The sequence below is a fragment of the Phocoena sinus genome, chromosome 13, assembly GCF_008692025.1.
Source record: "Phocoena sinus isolate mPhoSin1 chromosome 13, mPhoSin1.pri, whole genome shotgun sequence".
Classification (NCBI taxonomy): Eukaryota; Metazoa; Chordata; class Mammalia; order Artiodactyla; family Phocoenidae; genus Phocoena; species Phocoena sinus.
In genome coordinates, this window is record NC_045775.1 from 82,647,327 (window position 1) to 82,671,543 (window position 24,217).

General features: G+C 43.5%; 3 protein-coding genes across 4 annotated transcripts in view; 1 reads left to right on the top strand and 2 right to left on the bottom strand.

Annotated features, from left to right (window-relative positions):
• Positions 1-171: 171 nt before the first annotated feature.
• On the bottom strand, positions 172-8,961 carry LOC116764606 (cytochrome c oxidase assembly factor 5). Its single transcript, XM_032653358.1, has 3 exons — positions 8,746-8,961; positions 2,853-2,936; positions 172-691 (listed from the first exon to the last, which is right to left on the bottom strand). Exons 1-3 carry the CDS (start codon positions 8,842-8,844, stop codon positions 650-652), a joined length of 225 nt encoding a protein of 74 aa, XP_032509249.1. The 5' UTR covers positions 8,845-8,961; the 3' UTR covers positions 172-649.
• A 48-nt stretch (positions 8,962-9,009) lies between these two features.
• On the top strand, positions 9,010-19,745 carry UNC50 (unc-50 inner nuclear membrane RNA binding protein). 2 transcript variants are annotated; one of them, XM_032653357.1, is made up of 6 exons: positions 9,010-9,156; positions 10,222-10,505; positions 11,222-11,342; positions 14,963-15,102; positions 15,191-15,292; positions 17,017-19,745. In XM_032653357.1, the coding sequence occupies exons 2-6, from the start codon at positions 10,226-10,228 to the stop codon at positions 17,073-17,075; spliced, it is 702 nt and encodes a 233-aa protein (XP_032509248.1). In that variant the 5' UTR covers positions 9,010-9,156; positions 10,222-10,225; the 3' UTR covers positions 17,076-19,745. The 2 variants fall into 2 exon arrangements, with proteins under 2 accessions (XP_032509248.1, XP_032509247.1); XM_032653356.1 differs by having other exon boundaries at positions 9,011-9,156; positions 17,222-18,171.
• MGAT4A (alpha-1,3-mannosyl-glycoprotein 4-beta-N-acetylglucosaminyltransferase A) overlaps positions 18,172-24,217 on the bottom strand; it is a 108,595-nt gene continuing 102,549 nt past the window's right edge. Inside the window, 1 exon segment of the mRNA XM_032653359.1 lies at positions 18,172-24,142. Coding sequence (XP_032509250.1) covers positions 24,116-24,142 — 27 coding nt within the window. The 3' untranslated portion in view covers positions 18,172-24,115.

The window sequence follows — 24,217 nt, forward strand, 5'->3', positions numbered from 1 at the left end:
AGAGGGCCAGCCTAAAAACGAGGTCAGGAAGCAGAGAAAAACAGTCAAGAGATGGAGGCAAGGAGCCCTGGCAGCATAACCCCAGGCTCTGGATCCAGCTATGCCTAATGAGTGATATGAATGTTTTGAGGTTGTTACTTCAGTGATTCAGTGCAAGGGAAGCATTTCTTCTCCAAGGAATCAAACACAATTTATTTTAGAACTAAACAGTACAGACTGAATAAAAGAAAGTTTTATCCTAAACTTTCAAGATAGACGTTTTCTCACCAGGCACCATGTTGATTTTAACAGTCCCGTTAGTGGCCTTCACAATATTCACGAAGGATGTACAAACTGTGTCATTTGGCTGAGAAGTCAAGTTTGAAAATAACAATCTTTCCATTCTCTGTGCTTCAGAACAATTCTTAAAACACATCTAGTATGTTCTTAGCTCATAACTATTCAATTAAATTTTTCTTCTAAAAATAACTTAGAGCAAGGGAAGCATTTACTTCATACATACTCATCCATTTTCTTCAGTGTTCCATGGAGGAAGAAACTGCTCCAACCGAACAGATGTAACAAAAAGTATGTTTCTTATTTTGGCTTCTCTGTTTTAATGACAGAGAAAATCCTTTGTTGTTTTCATCTTGGTTTCAACATAGTAGTATCAATATCCTTTTCTTCCCCTGAATCTTGATCTGGCATCCAACTGAAAATAAATATACAATTAAATAATATTCTGGACACCATAATTAAACACAGATTTGGTAACGGGTGTCACTATATGAGAGAAGTAAACCAGTTTCCAGCACACTCAAAAAGGCAATGGTCACAGCTCCCAAGGGGGGGAAAAAAGATGGTGTTAAAAACGAAAGTTCCATTTAAGGTCACAATAAGGATTTTCTTCTTGAGTCCAAATTTCATTTATCTTTTTCTCTGAAGTACACTCAATGTATGTTGTTCTTCAAACAAACTTGACTTTCTAATTAGGTTTTGTTTGGGTTAATATTCAAGTGTTTTTTAAATCTTTAAATAGTAACTGAAAAGAGGAAAGAGCCTTGAACAATGTTACTGACACTTTAGTATTAAAAGTCCTTAAATTACTACTCACAGGTCAATTCTGTGTTCTTTCACTTAAGCCTCACATGCAGCCACTTCTTAAGGGTGGTGTGGTAGTGCGAAGGGTCACTAGTCAATAGAGAAGGCAAAATTGCATAGACAGTCAATACCACTTCCTAGAAATTCCATAGGAAGGAATTATTTTAGAGTTAAACCCTATTAATGAGGACAACACAGCCAGTGTGGGACAGACTGCTATTTCTTCATCTGAGCGCTAGATAAAGTAGCTAAGAGCCACATTTTCAAAAAATAAATAATCTTCAAACATGGGAATCATGATCAGGATGATGAGCAGCTTATATTAAGAGGGAACAGCCGATTCAAACTCACCATCTCACCTTCACTCTGGGTCATACACTCACTGTTTGAAATATTAAGCAAAATTACCAGCACAATTTAAATTATTTTGTTCCAGGTTTTTGCCAAGAGTGCGTAAGTTCCATCAGTTAAGTGTGAGGCAACTCCACTGTGCTGGAAGACTAACAGTGAGTCACCGTCTTAAAGGCTGCAAGAATCTTTAAGTCTGCTAAAAAGTTCCCTATACTGCTCTTTCTGGAGTCCAAAAGCATGAGTGAAGCTCTGCCTTGTACTGATACTTGAAATGGTCAGAAGCACGTTTACTTTTTATTCAAGATGGTTACAAATTTCTGCAGAGGGTAGATAAATTGTGGAAAATTTTTACATGTTCTGATTTCTTAAAGTTCTTTGGAGATCAAAGACTGATGTTCAGGCCACGAATTACAGGGAGTTTATTACAAATTCAATCATTACGATTAAAAAGGACAACTCATCACCTTTTACAGTAACTGTTCTTTATAACTTCTCAATTATTTAAACATGATCTGACATTCTTGAAAGATCTAAAGGCTTGCATCTTACATGGGTAACAAAACTATGTGAGAGAAGGCAAGAAAATCCTCTTTTCTTACATTAAATGATGGGAAAATATGGCAAAGAACTGTGTCACTTGAGAAAAGAAAGAGAGCATGGCTAAATTTAATCTAACTTTACACCTCCCAGTATCTGGTTAGTTAGCAAACATGCTCAAGTTCTTGTCTGGCCTCCCAGATCATAATATCCTGTACTCTTCTGCTTCTCCTATCAACAAAAGGGAAGGGATCTGAGTGCTGTCCCTCAACAAACAAAAGCAGGTTCAAGTCCAAGTTACTGCTGTCTTTAGAGGGATGTCCATTTTTCTGATTTCGTATTTTCTTTTCACAAAGAGAAGGCTCCTGGTTTCTATTCCAAAGATCTTTGTAGATCTTTGGAATCAAAGAACACTAGAGTAGAAACCATGAGATTTGTAATGTCCTCTTAGGCTGTCTTTCCACAATCCCTCACTCTACAAATTCAAACACAGACACCAACATCTTCTCCTAATCACACCAACATGTAAGGCACAGTGCACGCACCGTAGACCCCACATTATGGGTCTGTGTGTAGCTGCCAAATGACCCACATACACAGTGACCAACATCAACTGTGCCCCATCTACACCTGCCAAGACTGAGCTCTCTCTTTCAAAAATCCATGAAGTTTAGCTGCTGTGGTTAGCATAACAGCAATAAGGGAACAATCAGCTGTGGGTGTGCATGAATGCCACCTCACGTTAATTCACTGGGCAAGAAAAAATACATCCTTTTTTCCAAGTGATATCACTGCAACCTATTTATAATTACTAAGTCACTCACATATTTAACTCCACAGAGCTAATTTCTATCATAAGCTTTTAAAAATCGTTAGCTACTTACCACTGATCTTTTACACTCAAAAAATGAGTATTTCAAAGCTTTGCAGTTTCCTTCCTTCAGACACTGCCGAGGGGATTTTCCTTCCTATGACACATAAAACAATATAAATACCTGAAAAATTTTCTCACAAAGTACAAAATAACTGTCCTTCTGGAAATAGTTCTTTTTTAAAAAGTTAAGGAAAAGCAGAAAACAATAATATAAGAAATAATTCATAATTCATTTTGACTGTTGGTACTTAAGAAAAAAGGACAGAATGAAAAAATATGTAAAATAATTTTGGGGCACTTTAAGGGTGCCCTTGAATTTTTGAAAACGCTGGTTTCCATGGGATACTTTTCTTTAAAATGTTTATATAAAAATCTAGAAACTGTTATCTTCACCTCCTTATATGTAAGAAAGGGAAAGAGTAAAGGTGAAAGTAGTAACAGGGTTTCTTCAGGGTTTTTAAAACTTTCACACTCAAGAAGTCCTAAAGACAGAGAAGAAAGTAGTGTGTGTGACACAGAAAGAGAGAGGGAGAGAGAGGGAGGAAGGGGGGAGGGGGGAGAGAGGGGGAGGGGGGAGAGAGAGGGAGGGAGGGAGAAGGAGGGAGGGAGGGAGGGGGAGAGGGAGGGAGAGATGGAAAGAGGAAGGGGGGAGAGAGGGAGAGAGAGAGGGAGGAGGGGGAAGAGAGACGGAGGAAGGGGGAGAGAGGGAGGGAGGGAGGGAGAAAGAGAGGGGGAGGAAAGGGGGAGAGAAAGGGAGAGAGAGGGAGAGAGAGGGAGGAAGGGGGAGAGAGAGAGGGAGGGACAGAGGGAGGGAGAGAGAGAGAGGGAAGGAGGGATAGGGAGGGAGAGAGAAAAAGGGAAGGGGGGAGAGAGAGGGAGGGAGGAAGGGGGGAGAGAAAGAGGGGGAGGAAGTGGGGGAGAGAGGGAGGGAGAAGGAGAGAGAGAGGGGAGGAACGGGAGAAAGGGAGAGAGAGAGGGAGGGAGGGAGGGGGAGGGAGGGAGAGAGGGTGTGCACGGGAGAGATCAGGAATGCTGTAGTGGTGAATGGGAGGGTTTGTTCTGGGAGGTAGTATCAAGTGGCTTTAAAGTCTCCAATTACAATATCGTTTTAATGCAAGCAAGTTTATCTCCAACACATCTCTGTGTTTTCCCACCCCCTACTGCCACAGTCAAGCTCTCTATTCTGAGAAGCTCACTGAGTAAGAATTTGAAGAGGAGAGTGAGATTTTAACAGAATTTATATATACTTGGAAGGGAAGATCTGCCTGGGCCCAGTGTGAAATTAACTGGTCTTTAAGCAGTGAAAGCTCATAAGAGCTTAAGAAAAATGGATTAAACCATTCCCTTTCTGCCATCAAGACAGGACAGTGCTACAAAAACACATTCACAAGGGAAGTGCTTATTTCTGACTCTTAACAAGTAAGACTTTAAAAATCACACTTGACAAAGTAACTGCAAAACTAGATTAAGAGCTAAAATTTAGTAGTATTTTAGTAGGTAAACATGGGATAGAAATGACTTCATTATCATATCTTCATTATCTTAAAATATTTTGAACAAATTTTCTGCCATAAATTGAACACAAAGGCACTTAAATATATTGGACACAAAAGCATCTACAGAAAGTGTATTTTACAACTCAAAGAAGCAAGATTAAAATTTAACCACTGCAAAATTTCTTTTTGAACCCCCTACCCTACTAATTTATCTAGTAACTAAACACTCACAAGGACTAATTTATTAAAAAAAAAATTCAGAACTGTCCTACATCAGTTTAGCAGGAGGTTAAAAAGTAAATACAAGATATTCCTGTCTACACAGAGCTTCAAACAGCAGGCAGGAGAAGGTATACACATGCTAATGTTCACTGGCAGTGTGAGCAAGTCACAAAGTGGGGGAGGTAACGGGGAGGGGGGAGGGGGTGGGAAAGGTGCTGAGGGGGGTTCCCGTTACCCAGGACTGTAAATGCATAAAACAACATCTGGAAAAAGGAGACTGAACTTGAATTTTCTGAATCACCTGAGGTTTAATGACATTAAACTAACTTGCAATTCACAAGGGAAAAAAATCAAAACCTTACATTTTATTACTGTTAAAGAAATAATAAATCATATACTACTCATAAACTTTACCTTTATGCAGTGCTTCACGATATAAAGGAAGATCGTGAAATCTTCCAACTCGAAGTGAATTCCAATGCAAAATGAATCAAGCAATTTTGTCTGAGAGTAAAAATGACCCTGTTCCATGTTAACTTTAAACGCTCAAACAGCCCCAATTAGGTGCCCTAAAGTCTGAACAGCTTTAGTGCTGGTTCTCAACATTTCAGAAAGATGTTAATGAGGTCGGCTAGAGCGCTACTTAAGTAGAAAGCTCTGGTGTAACTTAAATTTCACCTGCTCTTCATTATCAAGGATTTCCCCTCAAGCAGATTTTGACACCCCGACTCCACCACTGCAATCACTCTCCAAAACCTTTATTTTGCAAGTTGCAGTCACACTCCTAGTTTTTACTGTGAAAAAAGCTACAGGGTACCACATCTACGGCATTCCTGATCCCCAGGAATCCTGGCCACATTCCAGACTTTGTCTGTTGGACCCTAGATTTGAATTGTCATCTACATCAGTGAATCTCAAAAGTGAACCAGAACAGAGTAGCAAGCTTCTCTGCACTATAATGTTCCTCCCTCAAACTCTGTAATGAGGTTGCCCACATGAACAACATAGAGATAAAAGACTATACAATAGACTGGGGCTTCCCTGGTGGCACAGTGGTTGAAAGTCCACCTGCTGATGCAGGGGACACAGGTTCGTGCCCCGGTCCGGGAAGATCCCACATGCCGCGGAGCGGCTGGGCCTGTGAGCCATGGCCGCTGAGCCTGTGCATCTGGAGCCTGTGCTCCGCAATGGGAGAGGCAACAGCAGTGAGAGGTCCATGTACCTCAAAAAAAAAAATAAATAAATAACAAGGGGACGATAATTTAAAAAAAAAAAAAGACTGTAATTTATAAACTGATGCTTCCCCAAACCGTATCTGAGATGCCATCTTTTTCACAAGCTTTCAACCCATACTGCCAACTGCCTACCGGGAAGATCCATCTAGATACTACACTTAAGAGAGAAATATTACTTCATCTTCCTCCACCTCCACCCCTAATGGCAGATTGCTAATTGCCCCCTTAATATTCACTCTTCCTTTTGAGTGGGGCATATGGCTGAGCTAGATTTCCCAGCCACCTTGCAGCTGGGTATGGTCATGTGACTAAGTTCTAGCCAATGGAATATGCAGGGAACTGAAATGTAAAACTTCTAGGTTGGTCTGTAATGGAAAGTGGCTTGCCCCACTTTCCTCCCCCATGTTACCAGGCCTGATGATGTGGAAGCAAGGCAGTCCTGGACCATGAGTGGGAGAGTAACATCCTAACTCCCATCACAGCACCTGACACCACCAATCAACAGTGCTTAGGTCCATGGAAGACAGAGAGGATCAGACTAGACCCTACTTATAGGCAAACAAGATAGAGAACTCTCTCTTTTAAGCCACTGTTATTCTGGGTCTCCGTAATATTCGTCTGAACCTATAACCCAACTAAGACACTCCCAAGCTTATTTGCCTTCTGAGGTCAAGACTGGTGATTCCCAAACATGGCTGTATCCAAGAATCAACCTGAGACACTTTTAATTTACAAGGGAGATGGGGAGAGCAGTGGAATCTGTACTTTTAAGCTCTCCACCTCCATCTCCAGGTGATCCTGATGAAAAGTCAGTAGGTCTGGAAGCTGTTAAGAGACACAAGGGAGATAACTTGTAATTGAGTTCCTTGGGCACAGTTTCAACTCCCAGGAGTCAGAATCCTAAGAAGTTTATCCAAGAGATGCCTTTTGAATCTGCTTTTTCCTTGTTTCTCTTCTCCAGCCCCACCAGAGTTTACATCCTTTTCACCATTACCCTGAGTTTCTCTGAGCCCCTACAGTTCCTTGGCTATCTCTCAGTGCAGCCCCAGAACTAAGTATTTTATGTTTAATTCCTCCCTAAAGTAAAGTCTAGCAGCTTTGCAGGTGGGTTAAAGATTGGCAAGGAGAGACTATAGCATCATCTGCCAAAAGATCAGATTAATTTCTTTATTCAAGGAGCTGAGGTGGCCATACACAGCAGGCATATACCTCAGCAGAACTCCCCTTGGTCTTGAGTTCCTAGTGGGGAGGGGTGGGCTAGAGCTGCCGGTGACACCATCCGAGAAGGTAGGATATCCGCCTGGATTTGCATAACTCAATGTTTTGCCTCAGTATTGCCATTTTATAGTCCAGTTGAAGTGACCATTCAGGATGAATTTAACACAATCTGTCAATGCACTTCTATTTAAGAGACTCTTTATATGAAAACACCACGTTTTCCTAGTTGACCAAATTCAGCAACAAAAAGGCCACATACTCAGTGGGGGAAAGCAACATCCGTGCAATGTGTCCGGGTCATTACGTCTGCCTACACCTTCCGAGCTTCCCAGAGATCCAATTCTACAATGTGTCCCATTCATCTGTATGTCCCCTCAATCAGACCTGGCACTCAAATGTTTGCTAAATCAATCACTGCAAAAAACCAATTTGGTGTTCTCCTTGCCACCAGTATTCTCTTCCACTTCCAGAGTTTCTTTCCTCAGTCCTACTCTGTGCCGGAGCTGCTCACTGTGACACCCGTCACCCATGGCAACCGTCCTCTCAAGCCTTCCAGCACATTCCCCTTCCTCCAGCCTAGCAGGGCACCAGCTTCTCGTGGGCCTGCCACATCTCCATGATTCTGCACGTGTTCTTTCAGATTCCCCCCACAAACACTACAGCCTCCACTCCTTTACTTGATAAACTACTACTCATCCTTTAACACTCAAAGCAAATGTTACCTCCTCCTGTGAGAAGTTTCCAAATTCTCAAGCAAAATCAGTTGCTCTCCACTGGGTGCCCGAGGCATTTTGCTCCTCTACTCATAAAACAAGTATTTACTCAATGCTTACACAGCCCTTGCCAAAAACAGTGAACCAAATGTAAAACATGAATCAGCAGAAACACCAATATAGCCTCATGGCTGATGTCCATTTTCGCGTAGTTTTCTTTGAAATAAAGGCAACCTTCTGAAATTACATCTCCGAAAGCAAAAATAATTGCACCCAACGGATTGCCCTCTCATCAGGCATTGGTGAGCAGAAAAGGTACTTGTGCTTTGGTTGGGTTCAAGGCCAGAACCCAGGTTCCCCAGTCGACTTTGAACCTCTCTGCATTCACGTTGGCTCCTGAGAAGACCTGGGGCTGTAGTGAGGGAAAAACAGGAGAGCAATAGCTCCCATCACAGCACGTAAAACCACAAGATCCACGGTAGGGGGAGCAAGATACCAAGTGGCGAAAATAAAGAGCTGCCTCATTTACAACTTACGCAGGAATGCACAGAACTCAACTCAGCAACACGTTCAAACCAACACAGGGAAGGCAGAGAATCTATTCAGCCACCACTGAACACAGAAAGGAGAATTTACGAGGCAATACAGTGTGCCAGGTTCATGTAATTACCTGCTAATTTACTGATTCTTATTTTCTAGGGCTCAAGTAACCTTTCTTATTCTCCTTTATGCCTCCAGAACCTAGCAGAGTGGCAGCGGAATGTTTCTCGACCCGAAATGGTTTAACCTTTACAAAAACCCAACGGGGCGGCACCGTTCTCTCCAATTTCACACCACCTGGGAAATGAGGCTCTGACAGTGGATGCGCCCAAATTCATTAAGTTGGAGCTGCGTTCGACACCCAGGACGGCGAACTCCGAGGCACTTCTCTTGACTATCACCGCGGCCGGCCGAGAGCCCTCCGCCGGCCCCGCCTCCCCGCTTCGGGCGTCGGTCACCCGAGCGCCCGGCCGCGCTACCTGGAGCACGCAGTCCGACTGCAGCAGGCACGTGCCAAGGTCCTCCTTCAAGCCCGCGCACGCGCCGCCCTCCGGCTTGTCCTCGTAATAGCGGGGCATGACTGTGCCTTTCGCCAGCTGCTATCCAGACCCGCTCCACTCCGCGACGGCCCCGACTTGACAAGGACGCCAGCGACGCCGCGGCGGGCGGAACCGGAAGCCGCAGCCACCACTTCCGGCGGGCGCGGGGCGGACCTCGGGGCCCGGGAGGCCGAGCGCGCGGCGGAAGTGGGTCACGTGACGCGCCGCGCCGCGCCCCCAGCGCCGACGACGTTGTTGGGAGGGAAGTTGGCCCCGCGGCAGCTGGGCTCGGAAGCTGTGCGGCGGTGGCGGGTCAGTTTGGAGCCGGTGGAGGCCGCCGCGGGGCTCCAGGTGAGGCCTGCCGACCGCCCTGTCTGCGCGCGACTCGGGCTCACCCGGGGGCCGTTTCCAACAGCAACTCGCGGCCCCACGTCACCCGGCCCTGGAGTGACCGCGCCCGGGTTCGGGTGCTCGGCCTGCGGCAGGGCTGCCAGACACATTCAGTGGGGCTGGTTACAGTTGAATTTCTGATACCAGCAAAGAATGTTTTCGTATGCGTATGTCCCACGCAGTGTTTCGAACCTGCTGATATTAAAAATTACTCTTGTATCTGAGATTCAGTTGTAACTGGGCGTCCTGTGTTTTTATGCTAAATCTGGCCGCCCTACCCGAGGCCCCGGGCCGGCGGGGAGCCGTAGGGCCCGGGAAGCGCCGCCGGCGTCCCGGAGGAGGCCTGGGGAGTGGAGCCAGACACTGGGCTGCCGGGGCGGGGTGTGGGGGCCGGACGGTGACCGGCGCTCCCCTGGCTTCAGACTGGTTGGACCAGAACTCCCACGCTGTCGTTCCGCTGCTGAACTAGTCAGGAAGTAAAACACTGCATTTGAGTTCTGCTTTGTTTTTACATCACATAGTCATGAACGAGTTGCTTGCTGGTCATGCGCTGATGGACCTGTGAGATAGGCCATTTATTTTACCTCGTCGGGAACATCGTTTCAGTTTGACTTCAGCAAAGGCTTTCTCTTAAGGTCTTGATGGTCGAGAGCCCACATGACAGGTGGAGTTTTGAGCCAGACCGCCTGAGTGCAAATTTTGGCTCCATCAGTATCACTGCTCCTGCCGGGGAGTGGGGGGGAAGGGGGAAGCTGAGGATTGAGGGAAGTGAAGTGTGGGGGAAATGTGGACCCTATGAAAGTGTTCTTATGAAGGTTCAGAAGGGCGTGGGGTAGCCCTTGCCTGAAGTGCAGTGATCATTTCTGCAGCCTCAGAACCAACTCCACTCGCTTTTGAGCCCTGACTCTACGCAGGGATTGGAGCCGACATGTAAGGTGACTTCTCTCATAACTCACAAGAGGGGTGCTAGTAGCTGACCGTTTCTTCGATGACTTGGAATAGAATTTTTTTTCTTCGTCCATCTAGGAAGATGTTACCGAGTACTTCAGTGAATTCCCCAGTGCAGGGGAACGGGGTATTGAGTTCCAGGGATGCGGCCAGACACACAGCTGGAGCAAAACGCTACAAATACCTGAGGAGGCTTTTTCGTTTCCGGCAGATGGACTTTGAGTTTGCTGCCTGGCAGATGCTCTACCTGTTCACTTCCCCACAGAGAGTTTATAGAAACTTTCATTACCGGAAGCAGACAAAGGATCAGTGGGCCAGAGATGACCCTGCTTTCTTGGTCCTGTTAAGTCTCTGGCTCTGTGGTAAGTGTCTGTCTGCAGGAGAGTTGAAGAATAAATGAGCGTTTCGGGTTGGGCTTGTCATTTGGAGAATCTTTTGTTATCAGCATGTTGTGGGTCACAATTTGGGGATCTCTGCAGCTGTTTTCTTCCTCTCTGAAGCCTCAGAAATCTCCTCACAGGGAAGAAGGTGGTATTCTTCCTGATTTTAAAAGTCCCAAGCAGGTGCCAGAGTCAACTGTTTCCTCAGAACTTTCAAAAGCAGAGGACAGAGTCACTCCATGTCTTTTAACTACCATGACAAATAAATTGATACCCAAATGCAAACTTACTGTGAAAAAGGACTCCCGAGGTTGGAAATTGCATTTCACCATCAGGCCAGTCCAGAATGAGAGTTCTGAAAGTACCAATGTGAACTTGAGAAACTGCTTTTAGTTCAATAGTGCAGTGAAAGGGTCTGAGCCGTCTTTAGGGTGTGAGTGCTGCTGTGTTCTGAATGCTGGGGCTACCCTGGTGAACCACAGACGGATGGGGGCCTCCTCAGTAAACTTCAGATATCTCAGTGGTAGTTCTGTGTTCCAAGGTGGTCTGCATTTCTTAATCAATTACATTTAACACACCTTTGGGGTTTACGTACCTGTCTCCCACACTAGAGTGGGCATCTGAAAGGCAGAGACCATGCCCTGTACCCCTAGAATCTAGCAGAGTGCCTGAATACATCTTGTAAATCTTTCTTTCAGTGTCCACTATAGGATTTGGCTTTGTGCTGGACATGGGATTTTTTGAGACGATAAAGCTGCTCCTTTGGGTTGTATTCATAGACTGTGTAGGCGTCGGCCTTCTCATATCAACCTTAATGTGGTAAGTACGGTTAACTTTGGTTCTTCAGATGCTGCTGTAGAGCCTCCATTTGCTTGCTTCAGAGAGTAGCTGATGGAAATTGAAACAAGATAGATGAACTGAAAGCATCGATTTAGGCTGCCAGGATTAATATACCTTGTCCTCCTGTGTTGGTACCTACATCAGAAAATACTCTAAGGGGATGGTCTGCTGTGTCAAAGCACAGCAAATAAGTGAATTGAAGTAATGATTGTGTCGTATTAACAAAAATTTTGATTTTGCAAAAATATGCAGTTAGCCAGTTCTGCTTAAGCTGTCTGGATGACGGTACACTATTCTGCCTTTGCCAGTGGGTCACTTCCAGAGTTATAAGATGCAGAGGGTTATATTATGGAATCTTACTTTGCATCTTTGACATGAAATGAAGTACACCTGAAAAAGGATTGTTTTGGTTAAAATTTTGGTGTCTTTCTTCTGAGCCAAACACGTGGGTTTTATTGACTGGGTTCTCAGTCTGACTTTGTCTGGGTTTGCTGTACCAACAGTAGTATACTGAGTATAAATCTGGTGTTTGGTTTTTCAGCCTTCTCCCTGATCAGTGCTCCTGTGGGGCTGGCGGAAGGGGTGGATGTGTGGGTGAGCTCAGCAGGGGCCCGGTGGTGGTGGTGGTCGTGTATCAGAGAAAACACTGGAACCTGAGTCACAGAGAGACCTGGGTTCAAATGCCAGCTCAGTCATTTACTGTGTACTTCTTAGCTCCAGTCTTCTCTTTTGGAAGATGGAGTTGATTATCTATTTATGAGGTATTTGAAAAGATTGTGGTATGAAAAGCACTTGGCATATAGTCTGTGCTCAATAAATGGTAGCTGTTAACATTTTAAGCAAGATTCTGAGACGCTAACCTCTGATGATACCAACCTGTTATTTTGCTTTGTAATTTATGACTAGTCCAGTACAGGTCTTGTATGTGCTAGGTAGTTGGAAAATGCAATGCATCATTAACCTAAGATTCTAAAATCTGGCCTAAAAAGAATACTGCTAACCAGCGTAAGTCACATACTCATTATCAAGATATCCAAGGGAAACATGCTAGGTGAAAAAATTTCAATAAATAAGGCTTTCAGACAAATAGTTTGTAGCCGGCATTCTGCCTTGAATGCATTGCGGTTCTGCGATCTGGAGGGTCACAGAAGCCGGGAGTTTAGTACCTTTAGTGTGAGTCTGTATCATAGTTTGAGTTCATTGGAGAAGGACTCAGTATATTTTTGAGAACCTACATTGTGCTGTGAATCGTGTGAAGAACCAGAAATAGAAATCATGCGTGGCTCCAGTCACGCCAGGGGTGCCACAGAAGCCAGCATGAGGAGGCATTTGGGCAGATGCGGTAGCTGATTCCTGGCACCAAGTGTGAAGGCAGAGAGGTGTGGAACAGCGTGCCAGGTATGGGAGCATAGGGGGCACTGCATGGCTGCGAAGGAGATGGGAATAGAGAAGTTGGCCCTAAATGCAATTTAGAGAAAAGAACTGGACTTCAGCTCATAGGCTGCATGTGGGAGTAGGAGGGAGGGGGAGCGGTGGGGAGCTTGGAGGCTTTGAAGTCAGAAATGCAATCCAGTTCACACTTCAGGAAAGATCCTCTCTATGGCAGTGGAGACGGAGGAGCTGGAGAGAGTGGCTAGGCTGGATACAGTCGTGGGGTCTGCACTGGAGCAGAGGAGGCCAGGGCTGCTGCGGTGTCACAGAAGTAGATGAGGGGAGGGAAGAGCAGGACCCGGGGCCTCTGGGATGGCCTGGGAGTTTGGGGCTCAGCAGTCAGTGGCCGGTGCAAGTGAAGCATTCCATGTTGGACATGTTGAGTTCAGGAGGTTTGTTGATAGTGAAGTGAAGGTTCATTGGCCCCTGGGGTAAGTGACTAGGAAGCTGCAACAGTCTGGCCGAGATGAAGACATGACTGGCATTATTAATACGGAGGTGGGAGAGGAGCACGACAGCTGTCTTTGAGCTCTCTCAGAAGGCGTGTCTGTGTTCTAGGGGTGAGACTCGGAAGGAGGCCGGAAGCCTGGAAAGCAGCCATTCAGGGGCTAAGCAGAGAGGTAGGGGCAGTAGCAGGACCCCAGAGTGGGAACTTGAGTAGTGGGCTAGATGCTTATTCCATTCATTTGAATGGCACAGGTTCTCAGCTCAAGTGGAAGGTGTTCTGGTGAGGCTGTTTGCTTGATCAGAGCACTATTGTCTTGCCGCTTTCAGGTAACTGAGTACAGGATTGCTTTTTTAGTACTGTAACACCTTCTCCCTCGTTTCCTTTTTTTTTCTATTTTTATTTCCACTAGACATAGCATTTTCTTAACGGTATCCTCAAAATGAAATCACATGTGGAAGGGTCCATTGAATTTCCACAGCTGTGTTTATAATACAATGATCTTTATTGTTCTTTTCCTTTGACAATCTGTCTTTCTGTTACCTGGATGTCTGTTTTCTCATTCGTTCGTCATTTAACGGAACGATTAGGCCACGCTGTGGAACAGAGACACCAGCTGAGTGATTGTTCCTGTGGCCGGAGACACCGTTGGCCCCTCTCTCCTTACTGGTTCCTCCTGACTCCCTGACCTTTCCACGGGGAGACCCAGGTCCTAGGCCTTGGACTGTTCTCTGCGTTCACTCTTTGGGTGATCACATTTGGGTTCGTGGCTTTTAATATCATCTACACACTGATGAGGTTATATCCGCAGTTTGGACCTCTCCTCTAAACTCTAGACCTTCTCTACCTCTTACTCCAGACTGACAGGCATCCCCACCTCGCACCTCAGTCTTCCGTTTGTTTAAGGCCAGAATCTCTCAGTCGTCCTTGACTGATCTTTTTTTTTTGTACCCTAGCACTCAGGTCTAGCACTAGTCTATCTAGTACATCTAGTCCTATTGGCTCTGCCTTCCAGCGGTAATATATCCCCATGGCAGCACCTCCGCTGCTGCCACCCTGTTCATCTCCTGCTTGCAGCAGCCTCCCATCTGCCTCTCTGCTTCCACTCTTGTCCCCAGAGTCTGTTCTCAGACCGGCAGCCAGAGGAACCCTGTCAGTACAGTAAGTCGGACGTTCTTAGAACTCCACAGTGACTTCTTATTCCACCAAGAGTAAAAGCCCAAAGGTCTGACAGTGGCCACAGGCTCTATAAGGTCCGGCTCCCGTTTGTTTTCGGATTCCATTTCCTGTGTATCTTCTCACTTGTCCCAGGCACTCTGCGCCCCTCCCGCATTCCTCAAGCCTGCTGGGCCCTCTGCCACCTCCCTGTACCCCCCACCACCTCTGTGCTTGGACTCCCCTCCGCCTGGAATGCTCTGCCCCGGGGGATTCCCATCACTGCCCTTGGGACTTTACCCAGATGTCACTCTCTCATGACCATCATCATATGTAACATTTCAACTTTGTATTCTCTGTCTTTCTGTACTGCTCTGTTTTTCTCCATGGGACCATCTGACAGCTATTTGTATTGTTGTCAGACTACTCCCCGAGATTGAAGGCAGAAATTTGTTTGGTTTACCGCTGTATCTCCAAATGTCCAGAATAAAGCTTGGGACATAGAAGGTAGTCGGTAAATATTCATAATTAATTTCATTGTACTATGAAATAAATGTTAACTTTTCAGGTTTATCTCTAACAAGTATTTAGTGAAACGGCAGAGCAGAGACTATGATGTGGAGTGGGGCTATGCCTTCGATGTGCATCTGAACGCTTTTTACCCTCTCCTCGTCATTCTGCATTTTATCCAGCTTTTTTTCATCAACCGTAAGTAGCAGTTACTTCTCAACACATTATCAAAAAGTCTTCATTGTACCCACTGAAAAGAGATTCATTGTATGCGTCTCTTCCGCAGATGTCATCCTAACGGACACATTTATTGGATATTTAGTTGGAAATACCTTATGGTTGGTTGCAGTTGGCTACTACATCTACGTAACTTTCCTAGGATACAGTGGTAAGTAATTGCGTTTTTTGGTTGATTGACAACACAACAGGGAGGGGAAGAGTTGCAGCAGTAATTCAATTAGCTTACTTTCATGGAGCTCTTACAGGCACTGTCCCAGGTGTTTTAGGAATTCTCCCATTTAATCTTTACAGATACATGGTACAGCTTTACTTGTCCCCATTTTTCAAATGAGGAAACAGGCACAGAGAGATTAAGTAACTTACCCATGGTCACGCAGCTAGCAGGTGGCATAGCTGGTATATAACAAATTTTATAATTTCAAGGAACCATGTTAAACCATATTGATGCTGTCCAAGTTACTGGCAGGAAACCCACTCAGTTTCCTCTTCCTTTTCTCCGAGGCTTTTGGGTTCTGGGTTACCGGCAGTCAGAGTGAGGAAAGGGTTGGGTCCAAGGTGTGAGCATGTTTAAAACCTTTGCCTCATTTTCTGTTTTATGATTGTGGACTGGGGGAGCTTTGAAATACTCTTTATTTTGTAAACATCTGTGTTTAAAATAGATGAACCCTGCTCACAATTCATATACTGTACCCAAGCCACAGTACACAAAGTTCACCTGTCAACAGGGAGATCGTGGGGCTCAGGAGCAGGGGAGCGCCCAGGGGTGCAGAGGTGGTTACGCGTCAACGGCAGCAGTGCCTGCTCAGCAGTCTGGGCCTAAGGCCAGGTGCCAGGCCACCTGCTGGACTGGGGAAGCTTAGGGATGAGAGGTTCTGTAGATAATCGCAGAAGATCAGACCCAGCTTCTGCTGAGCTCAGGACGTTTGTGAATTCATTGTTATATCCTGCTGTCGATTCGTTTTTCATAGTATGAATGAGAACCATATTGACAGTATTCTTCATGTATGTTAAGAAACAATCACTACTAAACAGAGTTAGATTAGATCTAGAGACCTTACTTATGATTTGTTAGCATTATATTCTTAGCCCTTCCTTTCTTGTCACTCTAGAGGATCAGGCTCTTACTGTAAAAACAAGCCACTTGAACTCACATGTGACTGGCTCCAACGGTGAGAGCTTCCCACGCTCGTCCCCTTGGCTTTGCCAGGAACCACTGAAACGCCCCTGCCACCCACATTGTAATACCTTGTTTGGGGCATTGGGAGTCCTTTCTCTAGTTCAGGGGAAATGTTTGTGACATGTTATATTCAGGCTTCTAATGACTTTTCACGTTTTGAGAAAGTTTTAAAATGTCATTAGCACGCTGCCACGTTATGGTTTCTCAAAGTGGATTTTGCATCACTCTCCTGGTAACTCCCTGTGATTTAGAAGATTCTTTGAGCACAGCTCAGTTTCAGTTTGAGGACTACTTGTATGAGAAATATTTAGGTTAGAATGCATGGGGTAGGGACCCACTAACCAAGCCATGAGCAAGAAACAAACACGGATATCTGAGGGTGGATTTTATATGTGAGAGTTTCAGTTCTTTCCTAAAGTCTGGGATACTAGTTGAGATCTCACCTTCTCAAAGTGGACGTGTAATGCTTTCCCCCGTTGGGAAATCGCAAACAGCTGAGAGTTGGGTTTTTTCCTATAACATCATCCATCTCTGTTGGTACGTTAGGATGGGAGGCTTCTGAAGCATCACAGGTTTCAATTCACCACTGCGTCCATTAATATTGGTGATGTTTGACCCTCACTCTTAACCTCAGTCCTGGATTTGCTTCTCCTTCAGCCTCTGTGCTGAGAAACCTCTGCTCGGTTTCTTCACAGCCATGAATGAGAAGGAAACAACACAGAGGAGTAGTAATATTGCTCTGGCTGCAATATAGCATCGTCAGTAAGATGCTTCAGTAAGATTCACAGTATGTGTTGCCTGCTCGGCCCGTCGTGCTGTGGGGGAAGCCGTCTTCCAGAACGCTCATTTACTAGTCCTTTACTTTTCCCACCAACGCATGTGGGTTTGCTCCTTTTCCAGCACTGCCGTTTCTGAAAAACACAGTGATTCTTCTTTACCCGTTTGCACCTCTCATCCTGCTCTACGGACTGTCACTAGCGCTGGGCTGGAACTTCACCCACACACTGTGCTCCTTCTACAAGTACAGAGTGAAGTGAAACAGGGAGCCTCTTACGTCTTAGGTGCGTCAACAGTATTGGTGAGGTGGTGATTTTTTGTGAAACTTGTAAATAAACTATCATTGTAGATATCTTAAAGGTGTAAAGTGTGCAAATTTGAAGAAATATATATGCTAACACCGTTATCTAGTACATTCCTTAAAACTAATTAAATGTACATTTCTATAATAAATATTTTTTAAACTAAAGCATGTATTTTATTCTGCACAGAGAATATATGCAAAGTACTAAGGGCATGCGGAAAAGAGAAAGGTAAAGCTTTTTAATATGAATTAATTTTGAAAGTATCCATTTGGAGAACATGGTAATAATGTTTCCCCTTCTCCCCTCCCCCACCGTTACTGACAAGGTACCAAGTCCAGCCCCATTTCTAATGGGCTGCATTTTAAACTTTTATATAAGTCACAGGATCCTAGTGTAACCTTCAAAAGCCTCTACTTGTAATTCAAATAGGAATCACTGCACTACAGGCTCCAAATATCATTAACAGCCACTGTTCACGCAAAAAAAAAAAAAAAAAATTACCCAACAAACAAAATACAGTAGATCGAAGAGGTCCCCGGAGGCTACTCTTACTCCAGGGACTGTATAGTAGCATACTCAGGGTCTGAGGGAACACCTGCGTGACACTGACAATCACAGTCTTAACACCAGCCTGCTTTTCTTTTTTAAAAGACTTTCCAAAACCCACATATCAAATCCACGCCTGTTTTCTAACTGAAAACAGTACCAGTAAACTATTATTATATCAGTGTTAAGCAAAACTAATAATAAAAAAAGCTTGGTACCCATAAAGTTTTTACCTGTTTATTTGTATTAGGAGTCTTGAATTCAACATGGCTTTTTAAACTTCTTTATCTCAAATACACATGAACGGTTGTGGCACAGAGAAACAGTGATGAAAGGCACAGTCAACAGGACTAGTTATCAGGTTTTCAGTTATAGCAGCAAATTTGAAAATAAATAATCTGCCTTTAAAAATCCAACAGGTACCTAAAATATTACTACAGAGATTACCCATTCAACCAATGGAGACATTGTAAGGAAAATATGTACAATACATTTACAGAGAAAAAACATCTGGTTCAACCTGGTAAAGCAGTTCCTCAGGCAGCTTCTCCCAGGGGTGCTTCCAGAAACACCCCAATTACAAAGACAACCTTTCAAAACAAAGTTTGTTCTCAAGGAGAAATGCTTCAGTTTTTCATTCCATAAATGAAACAGTTGTTACAGTTTAATCAGCTGATTTCTAAATCTGTCTTAGAAAATGTGACTGTCTGCACTGGAATGAAAAGTATCAACTGTGCTGGCAGTGCATCTTACAGTACTGTCGATATCCACTATTTTTAAGGCTCAGAGACTATGTCTTCAAAAGGTATTTTCACCCAATTTCAGCCAACACTGCGTATTTCAAGTAAATAATGGAATGCTAATCAAACTAAAATACCAAACCTTTGATCCCAGGGCAGTTTGCTAATTACTAACACCATGAAGCTACTAGGAGCAAGTGACACATTAAACAGCTTCCCTCTTGTACTGAATGTTCCCCACAACACACAATCCTTAATTTAGAACAATTTTAGCACCACTCTTCCTAACATTTTTCCGCACAAAGTGTTTCCCACTCAACATTCAGTTCACGTTTTTGAACGACATCTAAATTCTCAACTCACACATAACTGGAGTGCCAGCTCTTTCTTGTTTGTTCCTCTGGAAATGCTCTAGCTAGTGCCCAAACAGGTGAAGCACGTGTTTCAGGTAAGAAGAGAAGAGTTTCTATATAAGCATTGATGATATGGGTATGTATATATGTATATATATATAACAAATCTTTTGTTGTTGTTTTTTAGTGATACTGTAGTAGTGGTCTCTTCAGCACTGTAGGTTCACATGCATTGAAGAAAAGTAAGCATGTTAGTTATCATGGCATGTATCTGTTAAGATTAATAATTTACAACTATCAAACTAAATTTCATACACTATAAACACTGCTACATAGCTTTGAGAAGTTTCCTTTTCTTTAAAGAGATCAGATGTCAAAGTTCTCTTTGGACCTCAGATATGATTATGACTCAAATTTCTGACCTTTCAATAATGTTAGCCTCTCATTTTCTTTCTTTTAGCTCAACTTTTCTTACATCAGGGCTATAGCAGTATAGTAAAAGAAGCACAAAAAGTAATGGACAAACCAAAATTAAACTTCATTAGCAATTAATGGCTTGGAAGCAGAGAAGCATTTTGAAAAGTATTCCCTAAGTACAAAAATTTGGTCAGCACGTATAGGATTTGATCTGTGCTTAGACTATAAATTTTGGTTAAAAAAAAAAAAAAAGTCCTTCAATACAGAGTAGATTATTTGGTCTCTACATAAAAGCATAAGTATTTTTTTTCTCTTAATGTCTTAAAATATCACTGTTCCTCATTCTTAAATAACTGACAGGCTCAGAGCAGCCTAAATCAACATAAAGTGACACCTATTCCAGGAAGAAGATTCCTTACTCACTGGATCCTGCTCCTGCAATCTCATGCTAGCGGTTCCTTCATGAAACGCTACAAAGGTGCTGCAAGTTTTTGCCAACAACCTGCCAGAGAGGATTAACTGAGGTCTCTGGGAGAGAATCGCAGATGAGGCCTGTGTATATGATCTGCTAGTGCAGGACTTTATTCAATAAGTTTATCAAGAAATACCCAACATACCAGAGGGAATCAAGTAGGAAGCCTTCTCCGCTTCACCTCTTTTAAATATCGTGTTCATTTTCTATTGCTGCATAAAACCACGGCAAATTTAAAAGCGTAAAACAACACCCATTTATTATCTCACAGCTCTGTAGGCCAGAAGTCCAGGCAGGCAGGACTGAGCTCTCCGCTTAGAGATTCACATGGCTGAAATCCGGTGTTGGTGGGGCTGAGCTCTTAGCTGCTGGAGGAGAGTCCACCTGCACACTCCTTCCGGTTGGTGGCTGAGTTCAGTTCCTGTGGCTGCAGGACTGCAGTTTCCATTCTCTTGGCTGTCAGCTGGGGCCTCTCAGCTTAAGACCATCTGCATTCCTTCTCATGCGGCCGCCTCCATCTTAAACCAGCCATGGTGCCGCAAGTCCTGCTTTGAATCTGACTTCTGCTGACAGCCTGAGAAAACTCTGCTTTTAAAGCGCTCACCTGATTAGATTAGCTGTCCCCAGATAATCTCCTTTTTGCTGTACAACGTAATTATGGATCATACTCAGAGCTTCCGCACACACTCAAAGGGTTAGGATATACAAAGTCATTGGGCAGGGGGGTCATCCATGGAATTCTGGCTGCTACAAACATTCACTGCTATTAATTAGAGCAATCTCTCCAAACATGCTGTTTCCATATAACCACACTTGTCTTTGAGGACAGCACTGTTGGAAGACAACTTTTTTCATTATTATGACACATTTAAAAAGAAGCCTCCATAGCGTTGCTGAAGTTTTTAAAATAACACCTTCTAATTATTTACTAATGCAATTGACTTTAAAAGCTTGTTCAAAGACATCTCCAGCAGCCGAATTAACCTTCACGTACGTGTCTAGAGGCTGTGGGCTAAATCCACGTGCATTCACATTTCCCAAAGCTTGTCAATCACGCAAGTTTTGGAACCTCATCCTCAAGTTGTCGCTCTTTTGGGACTACATAGTAGGGACAGTGAATGCTGTAAAGAACGCAGGAGACTTAAAGAACTTAGAAACTGGATCTTAGGATCCTGGAATCAGGTCCTCAACCTTCTCATCTCACCCGAAATACTCATCATCGTTTGCACTACGATATATTCTGCACGTCTGCCTTTAGCCTCGTGATGGGAATTCAGTATTCTGGATTCTGAAATGTTCATGTTAGCACTCTTGACACACTGCTGTGCTGCAGAATTTTCTGTGATGATGGAGATGATCTGTATCTGTGCTGTTTAACCCAGTGGCCACTAGCCATAGGGAGCTAGCGTGACCGAGGAGCTGAATGTTTTATTAATTTAAACTCAAATAGCCGCCCTGTGTCCAGTAGCTACTGTGGAGGGCAGTGCAGCTCCAGAGACATCATGCCATATACATACGTAAAAATAAAATTAGTCCCGCCGTTTGTACTTTTCCCCACTCACTCTGGGTAAAAGTGGTTCAGTGTCCACTCAAGGTCAAGTATGTACCTTCTCTCGTTCCAGGTCCCCTCATCTTCTGTCCCAATACTTTAGTCCCTAACATGACTCTTAAGGGCAACCACTATAATCGCTTGCTTGAGGCAAGCCTGGGTGCTTCTAATTGTCTAGTGGCAACTGGGGGAAAGGAGAGCGCAGCTAACACAAGGGTCCGTGAGCATCTGTGCAGCAGAGGAAGCTAGGAAGCATGACTTACAGGCTTGCCTGCAGGAGCCTGACATGTGGCCAGAGTGATACGTGTATGTGCACACACACTCGCCACAAAGTAGACAGCTGAGTGTGTGTGTGAGTGTGTGGCAAGGACAGTAGGTAAAGAGAGTTAAAAAAAAGAAAGAGGAGTGTGGGCTGGAACAGTTGGTCCCCTTCCCCAGACGCTGCCTGGGCACCTGCCACGTGTCAGGCACTGTTCTGGGCTCAACGAGGCCCTGGTAACAAATCCATGGGGAGGAAGGAGTGCACAGGAGAGTCCTTGGAAGATGGATAAGATTTGGCTGAAAGTCTTCTCAGGAACAGGAGGGAGGAGCTAAGCCTGGGAGGGGAGACTGAGCACAAAAACAGGACAAAGCTGGCTGGGTAAGTAAGGCTCAGTCTCAAGACTGAGGCACCCAATGGCCAGGAGCTGCAATTACTGTCACCTCCCTAGACTCTCAGAGCGTGGCCTTTCTTCCTCAAATCAGAGTTAGCTACTTGGGAAGCAGGGAAACAAGGGGATTCCTCCAGATTTTTACCTCCTGATACTTATTTGTTACAGCAGTAATTTAGTATGTGAAGCTGGTGCCACAATTTTGTAATGAAAGGCTTATGCTTTTGCAGTGACATTTCCGTTAGGCGCTGGGCCAAGGAGATTTGGGAAGGAAATAAAACGTAAGTTAAAGAAAATAAAAAGTAAAATGTAAAAACCTCAATAAAAATTTTTAACTGGACTCGGACATAAAGAAATCATTGTTGGCAACATGTAACTTTTTAATCAAGAGATGTAACTAAGAATTATTCAAATACAGAGTAATGGAAATAACTGTACCCTATCAGTGTTTCCCAACCTTTTTCACTGCATAACCCTGCACAGAAAACAAGGCTGTCTGGAAGCTGTTTGTTCAGCCTGCTGGGTAACCAGGTGACGCTCCTCCAGGCTAAAGGCAACCAGCTAGGACCTCCAGCTGCCAGAGGCCTCAGCCACTGGCTACTCTGAAAGCTCAAGAGATTCAAGCTCTGCACACCTGTAACCGCCTGCAACCCACCTGAGGACACCAGGCTGGTTGGGAACTGATGTTGATAATTCATAATTTTGTAAAAGACTTTTGTAAAGATCACCGATTGCTAAGGCTGATAATATTTTTGTTTATAGTAGTGATATCATGTGGAATTGCATGTTTAAGAGCAATAAATACTCTTCAGATGCGAATTTACTTACAAGTTCATAATGCAATAGAATAATTTTGGAAAAACATACAACTGTTACAATACCTTTCACCAAAAAACCAACATTACAATTTTGTTTTTCTTTAAAATTAAACCAATTATGACTCATACAATAGCATAACCTAGAAAACGTTTTGTCAGAACTCACGGAGTGCAGATATAAAAAGCATCAAGGAAAGAGAAAATGCCTCTAATTCATGGATTAAAGACAAAGATTAAAAGAGAAGAGTCTGTCATTTTACATATCAAAGGAAATGTAATGACTTCAGTCTATGATAATTTGGGTTGAATGCATCACCCCTGCACATTAAAATTTATCAGACTGATTTTTTGTGACTACACACCATACACAGTATAGTAAAATAACCCTCAAAAAGGATACTGGTCTTTAAAATCTTGGCTTTAAGGAATGACAAATGCCTTTGAAAATATTTTGTTCAGAATCACTGTGATTATAAAAGTACTTCAGTTAGGAAATCAATCTAGAATCATTCTTAAATGGCAGTGCATTTGAAAAATGGCATTAACTTGTAATGTCTGCATTTCCAAAGAAAAATATAGAAAGAACTTAAAAAAGCAAGGTAACTGGTTTTCAAAAAAAGTATTGATTCAAAAATTTACTGCACAAAAATATGTACTTCTTAAGTGTTTCTAATAAATTAACTCCGTAGCATTTTATGTATGTGTGTGTGTGTGTGTGTGTGTGTGTGTGTGTGTGTGTATATATATATATATATATATATAATCCCTGATAATCTATAAAAGAGGGTCTATAATATTAAAATAAATGGACTTCAAAAGTACCCCCTTCATAAAATGTATTTAACATTAATTTTTCTCAAATTTTAAGGAATGTAACAATATGTACAACTCTTATGTATTAGTATAATACCAAAATAGTACAAGTCATATTAACAGGCTGTCATAACTGTAAAATGTCTGAGTCAAGTTAAAACTGGAGGACAGCTTAGGTTCGAATGAATACAATTATCCATGGAAGATTCATTTTCCAAGTGGAAATGACAATCATCTTATCTACAGTAGATTTCACAAGAGGTAGAATTCAAGTTACCAAAAAACGGTACGTGCTCAGCCACCTTTAATCAACAAATTCACAGGGAAAAAGTGTGTTGGTTTCTTAGGAGATAGTCAGTTTGTGACTTTTTTAATATGAATCTGAAATACAAGATAGTGAACAGCATGAAATGGCAATTTTCAATTCCAAAAAGGTCTTAATTATGAAATCCAAAT